Source organism: Bombus vancouverensis, chromosome 5 (assembly GCF_051014615.1).
Source record: "Bombus vancouverensis nearcticus chromosome 5, iyBomVanc1_principal, whole genome shotgun sequence".
Lineage (NCBI taxonomy): Eukaryota > Metazoa > Arthropoda > Insecta > Hymenoptera > Apidae > Bombus > Bombus vancouverensis.
In genome coordinates, this window is record NC_134915.1 from 9,187,029 (window position 1) to 9,203,034 (window position 16,006).

The window sequence follows — 16,006 nt, forward strand, 5'->3', positions numbered from 1 at the left end:
CTATTATATATTTTGTATTGAGCACTCGTTTCGGGAGAGACGCCGACGCCCGGCGCCGACGTCGTTTTTAAAGCGTCAACGTTGTGCTGGAGTAATCTCACCCAATCCGGGAGACTCATAAGTAAAAAAAATCGTTAGAATAATCAACCCTCTCAGACACGCTGGCACGTCGTAAAGATGCATTGCTGAAAGTTTTATATCGGACGTTTCCGACGTTTTTCCATCACGGTGCTAAGATAACGAAAGGGAGGGAAAATAAGCAATAAGCAATGAATTTAACATTGTGAAACGGGGCCGCGTGAATCATTTAACATAAATCATTTTTAAATCGTGCTTGTACATATAAATTAGTGAGAAAAAAAAATATTTCCTTAGCGTGGTGATATCTCGTCATATTTTTTTTTCTTTCTTTTTGAAATGGGTACGGCGAGTCGCGATTTCGAGCGCGATCGGGAGGACGAGATCCACTGCCGAATTTGTGCTAGTGACATACCAAGAAACGACGGGGTCCACATTTTCGCTGAGGATGGTAGACGGCACTACCTGCAGACCAAAATACGAAAATATCTCTACATCTTGGTAAGTCTTTCTCCGCTCCGTGTAAATCAGCGCGATCGCCGCTGTATGCGCGCCTGCATGTATATACATACAGTTTCGTGTGTAGGCCTAACATGTGTGCGGATTTTTTTTCGAAAACTCCACTTGGTACCCCGTTGCCGGATGTTTCGCGCTCAATCCCGTCTGTATCCTGTTTTCTGTACATGTCAAGAGATACATGTATATTTATCTCAAAAAATTTGAGAACTGTTACAGAACTTCGAAATTTTGTAAAATGCCACAGCATCGATACAAGTTCGAAATACATCTTTTTGGGCAAATAAGACATTAAAAATAGTACATGTAAAGTAATTAACTCACATAGAAATTATTATTTTATTATTGTTTACAATTTAATTCGGTTGATTAATGAAAAATCGTATTGTAAAATCATCTGTATTTAAAAATGAATTTTAAACAAAACGATATATTTTATGTATTTATGTAAATTAATGTGAAAATTAACGTAATTATAATTCTGATGTGTATACATTGCATTCGGAATAATCGAATATCCATAATTAGGAAAATGGAAGAATCCATTTTGATGGGGGAATACAGAAGTGTTAAAAATTAGCATTTTATTGATTACGATAAGTATGCTATATGCACTATATAACTAGCGCATCTATAAATATAATTCTATTCATATAATAATTCATAAATAATGAGTAATTTGCGATAAAGAAAAATTGTAAATGAAATATTTAATAAAATTTGAATATTAAAAAACATTTTTAAGATTAAAATAAACAAAATGAATTATTAAGATAAAATTCAGGTTATTTTTCGTATAAAAAAAAACTGCCAGAAAACACACATTTGTTTTATAATAAAGTAAATAAAATTTATTAATTTTACAAATAATTTAAAATCGATTTTTTATTAAAAATTTTCTTGCATTTTCAATGTCTAAAGATTTTTTTTCAATAAATAATGAAATATTAAAAATGTTGATTTTTCTTATTATTTCAATAATTTTTAATACTTTCATTAATTTCTAATCACTATTTTTCTATATCATATTTTTTGTACTTTTTATTCTTATATCAGTTTATTATCAATACTGTAATTATATTGTGTTGTAGGTGTCCTCTGAAGATAAATTATCAAAAATGGTATGTGTTACGTGCATTAAAAGATTAGAAAGTATTCATCGCTTTGCTATGATGGCATATAGAACGCAGGAGAAGTTAAAATCTCAGTTATATAGTAATAGTGATGATACAAATATACAGGATGTAGAAAGAGAAAGTGTTAAAGATGTGCAAAACACAAGAAGGATAGAAGACCGGGGATTATTACATACAATATTAACAAAAGTATATTACAATCATTATATGCTTTAATTTATTTTGTAGATATTTATTTAACATCCATCATCTTCTAGGGGGCAATAGAAATTTTGGCTGAAGGCGAACCACTGGGACCATCAGAATTAATGTCACAAGATGATAAATGTCATACTCCAAGTATGGAAGAAATGGAAGTCAAGGTAGACCCAATGTTATTTTTACAGTATGGTATGGAGAATTCAGCATCAGAAACTTCAGAAGCATCTGATACAGAAGAAATAATAACAAAAACAAACTCCCCAGAACCATTACCATTAACAAATAAGTAAGAATATTTATATTAACATAACAAAACATGGTATAGTATCTTCTTAACATGTATGATTATATATTTACTCAATTGCATTTATCTCCTATAGAATTGATGAAATAAAAAAGGAAACAAAAGAAGAGAGCAATGATAAATTACAAGAAGATACTGAAGAACTTATTTCTAATGTATCAACTAAACCTCATGAATGTACAATATGTGCTCGATCCTTTATATCTCAAATTGGTTTACAAAATCATTTATGGTCTCATTTGCCTAAAGATAAACGACTTGATGGGAAGCCTATTTTAAGATCCCAACAAGTGTATTCTACTAATGGTGTACTTCATATGAATACCGATAATAATTCATCAAGCAATTTTATCTGTCCAATTTGTAGTAAAAAAATTTCTACTAAAGGAAATCTAAAAGTACATTTGGAAACTCATCGGCCTAAGGGAAAATATGGTTGTGACATATGTGGTAGAATGTGAGTACTTCAGTTAAATTTGATTGAGTATCCAATAAAGTGACTATTAATAAAAGTGTTTATTGCATTACAGCTTTAAAACACAGTCAAATTTATTCAGACACAAGGAGTACCATGGAGGAATACAATTTCCATGCAATGTATGTGGGAGAGTTTATCCAACAAATTCTACATTACGAGCTCATAGTATAACGCACTCGGATTTGAGGCCGCACGCGTGTCCTCTTTGTGATAAAACCTTTAAAAGAAATCAAGATTTAAAGTTTCACATAAATCAACATACAGGTGCAAGGCCTTATCAATGTCCATATTGTCCGAAAGCTTTCGCGAGTTCTGGAAATTGTTTCTCACATCGTAAAAGAATGCATCCTCGAGAAGTACATCGAGATAGACAAAGAGCAGCAGATTTAATGAGATGAACCATGGGTAACCAATACGAAGAATGGTTTTAGAAAAATAAAATACTTTACGATATTATCGTATCCATGTGTATTAGCTATTGGAATGAGAAACATGAGCTTTAATTTTGAATATTAATGGTGCTAAAACGCAAGGAGCAACGGAACTTTTGTATACTTTAATTGAGTCGTTTGAACATAGTACTAGGTACTTATTGTTATTGACAAGCACTTAGTTGTTTGTTCTTATGGCGTAACTAGGTCTTCTTTACATATTATAAAATAGAAACAAATATATATTTTTCTTAATTTTTTAACTTATTGATGTTATCAAACTTGATATACTTCCATTGTTGTTGATGAATTTAGTGATTATTATTTATTGACTCATATATAGTACAAGTGATAATAACGATAGGTTTTAAACTTTCTAGTTAAAATAAGAAATTCGTATTTTTTACCGTTTATCAATATTTAACTTGTATACATTTTCTTCTGCATATTTAAGGGTAGAAGTTATAGACCACCCTTGCTACCATTTCTTAAAAACGATTTTATGACAATGCGATCGTTAAAAAATTATATATAAAGTAAAATTTTATTTTACATGCCCATCGTTAACGACGTAATGTCGAACATTATTCAGTCGAAGAGCAGTATTATTCAAATAATTTTCAATGTAATACAAATTAACCCATCGGTAATGAACACAATGAAGTATTAAACTTTAAAATTAAGATTAAAGTGTATCTCTCGTAATTTGCATAAAAAATTGACTAGTAAAGAAAATTTAGTAAACGTAAGATAACTGTGATTTTTTATAAATCGGTGGTATATTAGAAAATTCAGTCATATCCGATGGGTTTAAGTATATATGTATTGGATATTGTAGATATAAAACAAAATAATAATAGTAACGTAACTACTTATTTCCGTACGCTCAAAATTTGGTCTAAATTTGACAAAATATAATTTTTTTTAATATTTAAATACGAGTAAGGAATTTACAATATTTTTTGAAACCTTGAACGGGTACTCTGTATATTGTATGTGATATTTTTAAGCAACATGTACTTAGTATATTTTCAAGAGACAAAAGGTACAAAGGGTTGGACGTTGAAATTATTTGATATTTATTTCACGATTGTTGTGTCACCGAAGGAACGATTTTATTTTTTTCTTGCGAATAACGTAAATGGATTTGAATGGTGATGAACGTTCTAAAAAAAGGAACGTGTTATTTTGTCCATATAAAAAGAGCTGTTTAACGATATTTGATAAAGTATTTATATTTATGAAATGATTAAAAAATGACCAAAGGCGAAAAAAGAAAAGAACCGGAAAAGGAAGCATTTCTTTAGGGAATAAAAGTAGAAAATTTTGTAGTTCGAGGCATATTTTTAGCACAATACATGAACAATATCATCATTAAGTAACGTTAAGACTGTATACGAAATTCTGTGTCAAATTAGAGTAATTGCGTAAATGTAAGAGATTAGTATACAATATCAATGGCTGTATGTGACGAAAGATGATGAGTCTAGTTTATTCAAAATACAGTATTAAGTATAATGAATAATGTAGAGGCTGTAGCTACCGTTACAAACGATCATAATGTTATTCTTTTAAACAGATATACGATTAAAGAAAAGTAAATGTTAACTAAAGTCTGAGTAGCTTTTAGGAAACTTTAGATAAGAGTTTTTAGAGAAGAAGTCATGTAAATGTAGAGGATTATAGCCTCTGCTTCCATATGTATCGTATACATCGCACACGTGCTAGATACTCCAAAAAAAAAGCGGATGTTTGATAATGGACGGTCACAGAATAATGTACGACGATCACGTAATTAAGAAGTAGTACTTACAGACGGAAGAAACCGTGTGTAACTGCGTGCTACCATTGCTAAATTAGTGTAGTAGGGTGGCCAAGCTTTCGCCATACTGAAAATGAAATGGACCAAGAAAGAATGGAATAGTATTGTAATTAACACATCGAATTCAATTTAAAACAAATTTCAATGGTCTTTTTCATCGTGTATTTAGCTTCGGTTCTAAGATTATTTCTTAAATCAGATGATATTTAAAAGTATTTAAAAATAAATGTTTCGATAAAATATTTTCTCACGTTTTATACACAAAAAATACTTGATAATGCGGAAGCTTTGACGAACAGCCACCCTAGCTTATTTAGAGATACAATCGTATATTTTGCAATTACCTTTTTGCAGACGCTTGTCAGTTACGTAGTTAAGTAGACGAAGATTATTGGATAATTATATACCCGCGAAAATAATCAATTTTTGATAGAAAAAAAATGAAGAGATAATCTCGTTCTCACGGCTCAATTTTTAATCTAGTTTTTGAAGCAGGGATGAGCAAATTATCTTTCTCCCTTCTGAATTTCGTTTTAACCCTAATACTGCCAAATACATTGCTTCCGGATTATGTTATAGTTGTTGACAATGTTAAACAGTGTATTCTTATGTATTATGTTAATTAATTATAAAAGCATGTTATTATAAAATTTAATTATATTATTTATAAAAATTAATATAATTTATAATATAAATTAATATAATATAATTATTATAATTTAATTATTTTATTTATAAAACATTAATTATAAAAATCTTGTCTTAGTTATTAGTGCTATATTTTTAAATAGATTTGCTCAACTCTTGCTATAAGGAGTCAAAAATTGAGTATTTTTTTAAAGTTCACGTAACACAGAGGCGATTAGCATTTAAATTAGCGATTAAAACAATATCTCAGAAGTGCCAGTAAAGCAGTGAACTAACGTAGTGTATTCCGGCAGACAAATATTGGATAATTATATGTAGATTCGAGGTATGAGTTGTCGATAATATCAATTGTGACACATAATAAAATGATTGTATAAAAGGTCAGCAGTAAAAGTTTACGCTTTCATTCCATTATGTTCTATCCTTTGCTTAATTATCATTTTCATTTCATATAATCATCAAATAATCATCCAGCAGGACGAACGCGAACTCGAATATATTAAACGCATTCTTTATCATTGATTTTTCGCGATTCAGTAAAAATACTTGAAATTTTACAGTTCTACTCGGTAAAACAAAAACTTGATAAAAAATTAATCATTCTTTGTCATAGATTTTATCTCAATGTCTTGTCTTGTCTACATAAAATTTCCTTATCCTTTTTCCGTATTTATCCGTATTTCATATTTACATGTAATGTATTACATGTAACAAGTGGAAACTCGCTTCCTTTATCTATATATTAAACGATATCTGGACACGATATCTATGTTCTTGTACTTTACATTGCAGTGAAAAATTATAATAATTGTATATGAATAATCAGTCGCGTCGGGAAATGCTGGTTATTTCAGAGAAGCTAGTAGTATTTTACCCTGAAAATATTCTAGAATTTATTGCATTTCACATGCTCAATGAAATGGAACTTAATAGAAACGCGATAGAATTCTTACATAATCGTGGCAAATGTACAGAAATGGTAAAATTCAATTTCCTTTTTCTAGTCAGATTCGTGTAAGAACCGGTACATATTCGCCGCGTAATCACTTTCATTCGTTAGTCTGATCTTTTCGCCTTTTGTACTGTATATATACATATGTATATGTATATATATAATATGAGATCAGAAGAAGACGTGAATCAGCGTTCAAATTAAATCGTCGTTAACCACTATTCTTTCTACTGCGTATTAATTAGTTAAAAACTAAAAAATCGACGTGGATCCGTTTTCAATTATAAAATGCACTAATCTGTAAGAATAACGAACGAATAAGATTCTTTTTGGTCAATGATCGTCGAGCGTCGAAGAGAAACTCATTTCACTGATTATTGAGATTAACAGATTAACAAAGAACAATTCATGTGAAATGTAAACGCTGATAGAGAGAAATTAATAATTAAAGTCAATAAACTGAAACGTTTACACTGATAAGATGAAACTGAAGTAACGATCATATGACGTATGCAAACTATGTTAGCTCAGTTTAATTAACCGAGTTAAAGAAGTCAAACACTTCAAATATATCTACTTTGGTTTCAATCCAGAGCCGGAATGAACACGTAAAAGTCGAACAGTTCGATAACTTTATAAACTTTATAAGTCAGTCGTTAAGATTTCCTGCTTATTCGAGTCAGCATAAAAGCTCGTGCATAATAAAAGATTAATGTTATAAAAGTATATTTAATATACAGTCGAGACAGACGAAAAATGTTACTTCTTACAGTATACTTCTTCCCGTGATCGTGCCACTGGATACATGTTTTTAGATGTTTTTTAAATAATTACTCAATTCAGTAGAGAACGTATACTTTTGATTAATTTACCAGAACCTTGCGTCAATCTTCTTGGTCGTCTTACGAAAATGTAATTCACGGTATATCACGATTTTGCAAGATTTTAAAGATGTGAAAGGAATTATTGCGATTTATTGAAAGAAAAATTTATTTCCCTCAATAAAACACGCTAAAATAAATTCGTTAAGATAGGATATCTTTATTTGATATTTGTCATAGTGCAAATATTAAAGTTGTTTGGTCGAAATAATATGGATAAGAAACTTGTGACTTGTTCTATAAGTATACACATATACACATATAAGTACATATGCATCTGAAAATCGCGACGGCAACAATGTTGTAACTTGTGGTTAACATCGTAGCGATGGAACTTAAGGCGCAATTAAATTGATAGATACGAAAGGAATCCAAGTTTAAAGTTGCATCATAGTGCACGCGATCGAGGCGTTTGTTCCAAAGTTACACGTTAATTTTCGATGTTTAAAAAAAGTTTGTTATCGAAGAATGAACAGCTGCAATGCTGTATCATTACGGCAAGGTCGTTGTGTACGGACATGTTGCCCCTAACGATAAGTTTGTGTTTAATCGAAAGATGCCTCGATCGCCATAAGTCTCGTGCTATAATTGTACTTTTCGTGGCATGACACCGTTAACCGCGGTTCTATCTTCAAAACAAAGAAATGATACAATACAAATCGAGAAAGACGTACCCAAAAAATCTTATCTACGGGAGTGTTGCAATTTGTTTCACAATTTTATCTGGTCTGGTTAACTGGAGGAGCGTCAGAAATAGCAATTCATTTGACTTACAAATTAATCCTTTATCGAAACAAATTGCATAAAATAATAATCTGTAAATGTTTTCTTTTGAATCGAACAGTATTTGTAAAGTGAATTATGGCCGTGATTAAATCATAAACAGAAATTACTTCTCATTTTTCATTTGTACTTGTCGATATATAGATATCACTGTTAACTGTAATATAATGTAATTTGTAACTTGTAACTATTATATTATATTGCAGATATTATAAATACTTATGTATATGCAAGGCATCCCTGGAATTGTGATACAACCAAAGATCCTCTTTTCCTTATAAAGAAATGAATCGACAATATATAATAAATTTTGTTTTAATGAAGCTGTAGCTAATCAAGAAAATTGATTTGGGACTGTATGCATACTATATCTTAATTTTCACTGAAACTTTATTCTATATTTTATTTTATACAATTTTTATTTATATAATATATATTATATAATTTACGCTATATAACAGATAAACAAACTTTACTCACTTACTTAAATTATAACATACAATAATCATTCTACTATGAACACTTGTAAAATACACATAAAAGTTCTAACTCCTATAATTGTAAAAACTGCACGTCTGCAATAGAATTCTACAATTACGACTTGCAATTTGTAAATTCACTAATGTTATTAGTTGGTTACTTATAGTTCAAGAGGGCACTGCTATCATCATTAAATAGAAACAAATGTTATATTTTTTAATAGCTTTCAATCATACAACTTGGAATCTCTCATGAATTTCATTAAACATTGTATAAAGATATATACACAATTGTATGGATTTATATGTATAGCAATGGGAAATTTAAAAATGTACATAATGAACATATTTGGCTTTTAATAGTAATTTAACATTAAGTTACATCATAGTCGCAGCGTATTTGTACTGACTTCAGTAGTATCGTAGAGCGGTAAGTCAGGCCGTGCAAATACATATGTATATTCAACTTATATTAAACTGATACACATCTAAGATTGCTACTTAACTGTTAATCCATGATCCATGATGATAATTTAGCGGTACATATAAATCAAGTTACATGAAATCATTCACAGATGACAAATTTTATGTTTTCTAAAATAAGATTCGTTCAAAATATTCGATGAATAGGTTGATTGTAATTCACACGATGAAAAGAGGGGATAGAAGAAAAAAAGGGAAAGAATTTAATGATAGCACAGAGAAAATTTATCACTCTTTTTCTGCGCATTTACGTACTAGTACTAAAGTGGCAACCTAATTTCTAGCAGTTTCTTAAGAGGAGCCTTTACTATTGGTGGAAATGGCGGAATAACAAGTCGCGTCGTTCATAACGTCCTTCAAACGTTCCTATCGATTCTGAGAATACGCGGAGCGTATAATACGGAGTTCACCGTCGAAACATGCTAGTTCGTCGGTAACGGTGCTTGACCGTTGTTGTTCAGTGAATGGTGTAACATTCATTATTATCAAGAGAAAAAGCTATCTTACAATTTTTTTTCCTTTCATTAACACCTTCAGTTAAATCACTAAAATTCTTAAGAAAAATGTCAGATAACGAGAATAAATCATGGTGTCATTCACGTCAAAATTGTGTCGTACAACCACTTTTAACAGGTACTTGCCCTCTGTATCTGTTAACAATTGTTAATAATTGCAAAAAACAATGTTAAAAAGAAGTAACCTTAAAACGTGCAGATCTATTTTATCTTATCGTTTACTTAATAGATATATTAAGTCATGATATAACACGTGGTGTTTCAGTGTGTGATACACACGAATAGCGAAAATTCTTCCGCTTGTATTTTCTTTCAGAATTAAAACTCAGTATCTTAATCATAGAACTGTTTCTTTAATTTATGTAATTCCAATTGATAAAAATATTTTTTGTACAGGATTGCTCTGCATATAGTTAATTATTTTGCTAATAAAAAGAAATTGTATTTTAATACAAAAATAACATATTATTTTGTAATGTAATAAATCTCTAATTAAAATTAAAGTTTGTTGTTGCAAATGTCAGAATATTATTTAGATAATATATGAGATAATGTTTGTTTACATCGTTTTGAATTTTAGACTTGTACCAGATTACAATGGCATATGCTTATTGGAAGAGTCAAAAAATGAATGATCATGCTGTATTTGATTTATATTTTCGCAAAAATCCTTTCCAAGGCGAATTCACAATCTTTGCTGGACTAGAAGAATGTATGAAATTTTTAGAAAAATTTCGTTATTCCTCTAGTGGTATGTATCTATTATTTAAATCTCTACATTTAAAGAATCCTTCGAGATTTATAATTAATATTAAATTATACAGACATTAAGTACTTGAAGTCAACAATGCCATCGTCAGTTGATCAAAAGTTTTTTGAATATTTGAAAGATCTGACCCCAAAAGATGTGACAATATATGCTATGGAAGAAGGTTCAGTTGTTTTTCCAAGGTTAGTTAAAAATTTCTTAAAAGTTGCATGTATCATGCAAATAATATTCAGTTATGTTAATCATCATCATCATTATCATCGTTTAGGAAACTTTTTCTTGCTCTTATGACAGCAGTTAGAGTTAATGTTCCAATGCTTATCAACATTACATATTTGATGAAACATCAAATCTTAATAAGTTAAAACCTCAATACAAATTGATATGTTATGCAGAATACCATTACTAAGAGTAGAAGGTCCATTAATAATGGTACAACTTTTGGAAACAACACTGTTGACATTAGTTAACTATGCAAGTTTAATGGCAACTAATGCAGCTAGATATCGTATGGTTGCTGGGAAAAATATAACATTGCTAGAATTTGGTCTTCGAAGAGCTCAGGGTCCTGATGGTGGTTTAAGTGCCTCTAAATATAGCTATATTGGTAAATATTTCTTATATATTTATTTCCTTTTATTTTATTTTAAAATCTCAATGTAGTACTCAGTTAAGTTCATTTCTTTTCAAATCATAAAACATTATATTTAAACTATTCAACATATCACATTATTACATTATTTTATTACATTACATTTTACTTTACATTATTTTATATATTTTACATTACATTTTATTACATTATTTATTGCATACAGTAAGAATATTCATATACATATATAAATGTATATTATTTCTTCTTAACATCATTTGCTTTATAATTTCTTGAGTAACAATCAACAAACAGCATCATTCTTTAACAATTTGTACCATATTGGTGATAGATAATAATTTAAAATAAGTTAAATATATTTTTATATACATAGCTGTTTCACGTTTTATGAAAAATTCATATCTAGAACAAAATTAAATTGAACGAAACAATGAATGGTATTAAATACAAGTTCCTTCCCTTGTTTTCTGAATTAATTATAATGAACAAATATTTAAGATGTGCCTATTTCTTTTTTTTTTTAATGTATTAGCGATAACATATATTATTCTGAAGATATATTTTAACCAATATCTCCCTCTACCTTCTTCTAAAAAAAATTAATATTTTCCAGGTGGTTTTGATGGTACAAGTAATGTTTTAGCAGGAAAACTTTATAATATTCCTGTAAGTGGAACACATGCACATTCATATATCACATCTTTCACTGGCATTGATGATTTGCAAGAAAAGGTTCGCTCATATTATTTATTAATTAACTTTCTTAAATGAAATTGTATTTCATTTTAATGTGTTATATATTTTTTCAGACTTTGGCACATAAAGGAACAGGACAAGTTTATGACCTTTTAGAATTGGCTTACAAACATCGGAATTCTATTGCAGCTGATGTAGGAACATTAGTTTCTGAAGCTTCTAGTGGAGAATTAGCAGCTTTAATTAGTTATGCCATTGCTTACCCTCAACGATTTGTTGCTCTTGTAGATACATATGATGTGAAAAGGTATAATATTTTGCTTACTTGATCTATATCTTTTTTATTTCACCTTCTTCTTAACTCTTTTGAACTCTTGTTTTGCATATTTGATATATAGAAATGAATATATATATTTTCTTAATACTTGTATGCATATTTGATTATTTGCATGTATGTATACATTCGGAATATTATCTAAATGTACAATGCCATGTTTCTATGTTAGCTGTATTAATATGTTCAATAATATTCTCTACCCTTTATTAATTTATTTATAGGACCTTCTGCTAATTGCAAGCTTATAGTACCTAATTTAAATATTAATTTTCGTGCTGTTTTTAATATGCATAAATATAAAGTAGTGAAAAGAATAGATAACTAAAAATATTTAGCAAAAGTATCTATACTTAAATTTAAGTATATAAATATCTATTACTTATATGGTTTTATATGAGTAGTTCTAAAATAATACTATAAACTCTTTAAAATTGTTTTATAAAGATTAAAGATAATAAATTCTATAAAATATTCTGGGAAAAGAGAAACAAAAAATGTACTAGAAAGATATTCGAGATATTTTGTGACTAATTTTACTTTTAACTAAAAGTACATTTAATTGGGTTTGATATGTGTATTAGTACACTAATTAATAATTCACAAAGCAGGCATGATGAAACATATACACACTGTAGCTTAACAGGAGTGTGTTTATAGCATCGAATCCTCGGCCAAGAGACAGGCATGTATAGCCAGCCTAAATGTAAAGAATAAACATCTAACAAATGGGTCCAATACACATGCCCAAAATGGTGTCAGAAACAATCCAATTATATCAGAATCGGCTTCTCATGACAAGAATGGCTTATTAAGTCAAGGCGAATTGGGTGAGCTCTATGTGAGGTACGATATTGTCTCCTTGTCTGCTTTGCAGGATAAATCATCATATTTTTCATTTAGCAAACATAATTAATCAATTATTTTCATGAATAATAAGTATAAATTATTAAAATTTAATTTGATGTTTATTTAATATTTATTTTGTTAGATTTTATCTTAATAACTTTAAATTAAAACTATGTAATGCACTCAATCATATTTCAAATGCAATATTATTCTATTTAATTCAATTTAATTGATTTATAAGAAAAATCGAAATTCTGTAAAGCGGGCAAATTTATAAATCGTTGCTTGTTTCTTTTCGTAAAACAGTAATAAAGGATCTGCAAAATTGTATGTTATTTTGTACAAAATTTTGTAAATCTTATACTACATATGACCTTATATAGTACCCTTCCCAATTCAGCCATGTAAAAAAATAACAATTAACTGTTTGAATTGTATTAATAATAAAATGATGTTAACTAAAAATCATGAAAAACATACAATGATAAAAAGAGAATATGCTAATAAAATGAAAGAATTGCTTTACTAACACAAAATTTTCTCCTGTTGTATCATAATTAGCATAATCTTAAAATTGATAGCTTGCATGTAATTTAATAATTCATATTTTATTCACATTTCCTATTACAACTCATATAAAACCATTAAAAAGTCATGCATTTCATTTAATTAATAATAGTACATATTATATACTTTACAGTATTAATAGTAGTAGATTTTAATATTATTTAAAGAATCTATAATATGTATATATTTTTCATAAAATACAAAATAATTGTGTACTTACATTATGTTTCAGACTCCATAATGCTATATAATACCATTCATAATACCATATAGATGCATGTATAATTGATAATGTCTTTCGTGTACTTTTACATTTATACAATTTATATGTGTAATATATAAGTAAATTTTTTACTCAGGAGTGGTCTTCTAAATTTTTGTGCAGTGGCACTAGCTTTAAATGACTTGGGTTATAAAGCAGTTGGTATAAGAATTGATAGCGGTGATTTGGCGTATTTAAGTAATACAGCAAGAAATATTTTCGAAAGAATTGCCATCAAATACAATATACCTTGGTTTGCAAAATTAACAATCTGTGCGTCAAATGATATTAACGAGGAGACTATTCTGAGTTTAAATGAGCAGGTAAATAAATATACATGAAAGAAATCTCAACTTTATTTTGCAACATATTTTTCTGCTTCTTATAAAGGATGTTCTTTTATAGAATCATAAGATCGATTGTTTTGGAATTGGGACACATTTGGTAACATGTCAAAGGCAACCAGCATTAGGTTGCGTTTATAAAATGGTTGAAATTAATGGCCAACCTAGAATTAAACTCAGTCAGGAAGTTGGTAAAGTAACAATACCAGGAAAGAAAGATGCATTCAGATTATACGGAGCGGATGGATATGCTTTGATCGATCTGTTACAAAGATCAACAGAAGAAGTTCCACAAGTAAAACATAAAGTTCTTTGTAGGCATCCTTTCCAAGAATCAAAAAGAGCTTATGTTATTCCATCGCGAGTGGAATCATTGCATAAGGTAAATTGAACAAGTATCAACGTTTATAAGCACGATTTTATAATATTTTTATAGATTTACAATACTTTTTTACAAACATTTAGGTATACTGGAAAAATGGTAAATTATGCCAACCTTTGCCTACATTACAAGAAATACGAAATAGAGTTCAAGAGTCATTAAAAACACTCAGAAATGATCACAAAAGAAATTTAAATCCTACACCATATAAAGTAAGTTTCAATAAATGTTTACATTTACATGATATTTTTCTAAAATAATTGAATTTATACAGGTGGCTGTTAGTGATGATTTATATAATTTCATACATGATTTGTGGTTACAAAATGCACCCATTGGTGAACTTTCGTGATTTGTAAATATCATTAAATAATATCATTATCAAAAAACAATGAATGAAGACCACATACTTACTGAAATGGTCTACCAACACATCAAGTTGGAGGTTCAGGTTCTAGTTGTACAAGCATTTTACTATAGTAGTATATTTTGATAACTTATAAAAATCATAATATGTTCATATTATGTTCTACAAGTACAAGATAAATTTTCTTTAGGAAACAGAATTTTAGATTACATAATAAAATAGATAATAGTGTAGAACTATACACTCTAAGCTACTTTTGACGTTTAAGATGATACGAAACGGGTGGACTTGAATTAACAATGCACAATTTATAAAGTATTTTACATGTAAACAAAGAAGATTGAATGTATTGTATATAAGAGAACAAAAATTATAAAATCGGTAATGTAAATTAAATGTAAATAATCGTCGATATTTTTAAAATTTCTTTTTATATGTTAGTACCGTTTTCTATATTTTCCAGTTAAAAAAGTTGCATCTTTTTAGTGAAAATAAAAGAAAGTGAAAAATAATTTTGTAAAAAAATGACATACATTTAATGTGCTTATTTAATACTATATATATGTTTATAAACATAACATACAAATTCAAAGTTCGATTTCTCATTACAAAAAATGTACAAAGTTTGAGCATAATAAAAAATAAATGTATAAATATGTATAAAAAAAATCAGTGAAGAGAAATCTATTTAGTACTTGATATATTCAAAAAGAATATATTTAATTGCTAAATGTATCTTGAAATTTATTAAATTTTTATTTTTGAAATTACCCATCTATTTAAAAATATGCATAATTTAAGCTTATTTTTATACTACTTGATTGTATTCAAAAGTATCCTCAAAAACTTGTATAATTAGTAAAATGAAGAGTTAAATTTTTAGACAAAAATTTTATTATTTTATTTATTAAATCTACTATTTTTTCACATTTAATGTATGCATATATATCAATAAAAATAATTGTTTTTATACAACAAACTTGTTTATTAATATTCTCCTAGATATCAATATTAGTGCTTAGTCAAAATGCATTTTTATGTATAAACAACTGACAGAATAACTTTCCTCTCATATTTTATTCCAATTATAATGTTAAAAACTCAATTAAGAACTTC

General features: G+C 28.4%; 2 protein-coding genes and 1 long non-coding RNA gene across 8 annotated transcripts; 2 read left to right on the forward strand and 1 right to left on the reverse strand.

The window, feature by feature from the left end:
- The first annotated feature begins 417 nt into the window (after positions 1 to 417).
- Positions 418 to 6,035, forward strand: LOC117161532 (uncharacterized). Of its 2 annotated transcripts, none has more exons than XM_033343137.2 (5): positions 418 to 579; positions 1,686 to 1,919; positions 1,988 to 2,217; positions 2,312 to 2,692; positions 2,766 to 6,035. In XM_033343137.2, the coding sequence occupies exons 1-5, from the start codon at positions 418 to 420 to the stop codon at positions 3,109 to 3,111; spliced, it is 1,353 nt and encodes a 450-aa protein (XP_033199028.1). In that variant the 3' UTR covers positions 3,112 to 6,035. The 2 variants fall into 2 exon arrangements, with proteins under 2 accessions (XP_033199028.1, XP_076474905.1); XM_076618790.1 differs by lacking the exon at positions 418 to 579 and adding an exon at positions 1,003 to 1,434.
- On the reverse strand, positions 420 to 9,275 carry LOC143302730 (uncharacterized). 4 transcript variants are annotated; one of them, XR_013058486.1, is made up of 4 exons: positions 8,715 to 9,275; positions 4,958 to 5,033; positions 651 to 755; positions 420 to 543 (listed from the first exon to the last, which is right to left on the reverse strand). It is a non-coding gene; the product is annotated as an uncharacterized LOC143302730 (long non-coding RNA). The 4 variants fall into 4 exon arrangements; XR_013058483.1 differs by having other exon boundaries at positions 517 to 755; XR_013058485.1 differs by having other exon boundaries at positions 517 to 755; positions 8,711 to 9,275.
- Positions 9,276 to 9,554: 279 nt separating this feature from the next.
- On the forward strand, positions 9,555 to 15,869 carry Naprt (nicotinate phosphoribosyltransferase). 2 transcript variants are annotated; one of them, XM_033338473.2, is made up of 11 exons: positions 9,555 to 9,825; positions 10,288 to 10,458; positions 10,532 to 10,658; positions 10,872 to 11,083; positions 11,703 to 11,821; positions 11,899 to 12,092; positions 12,780 to 12,965; positions 13,895 to 14,120; positions 14,203 to 14,523; positions 14,607 to 14,735; positions 14,798 to 15,869. In XM_033338473.2, exons 1-11 carry the CDS (start codon positions 9,756 to 9,758, stop codon positions 14,873 to 14,875), a joined length of 1,833 nt encoding a protein of 610 aa, XP_033194364.1. In that variant the 5' UTR covers positions 9,555 to 9,755; the 3' UTR covers positions 14,876 to 15,869. The 2 variants fall into 2 exon arrangements, with proteins under 2 accessions (XP_033194364.1, XP_033194374.1); XM_033338483.2 differs by lacking the exon at positions 12,780 to 12,965.
- Positions 15,870 to 16,006: the final 137 nt, after the last annotated feature.

Coding starts and splice junctions, on each gene's coding strand:
- Naprt (XM_033338473.2), top strand. CDS start 9,756: ATGTCAGATAACGAGAATAAATCATGGTGTCATTCACGTCAAAATTGT. Junction 11,084..11,702: donor CTCTAAATATAGCTATATTG/GTAAATATTTCT, acceptor AATATTTTCCAG/GTGGTTTTGATGGTACAAGT. Junction 12,966..13,894: donor TTGGGTGAGCTCTATGTGAG/GTACGATATTGT, acceptor TTTTTTACTCAG/GAGTGGTCTTCTAAATTTTT.
- LOC117161532 (XM_033343137.2), top strand. CDS start 418: ATGGGTACGGCGAGTCGCGATTTCGAGCGCGATCGGGAGGACGAGATC. Junction 1,920..1,987: donor TACATACAATATTAACAAAA/GTATATTACAAT, acceptor ATCATCTTCTAG/GGGGCAATAGAAATTTTGGC. Junction 2,693..2,765: donor TGTGACATATGTGGTAGAAT/GTGAGTACTTCA, acceptor ATTGCATTACAG/CTTTAAAACACAGTCAAATT.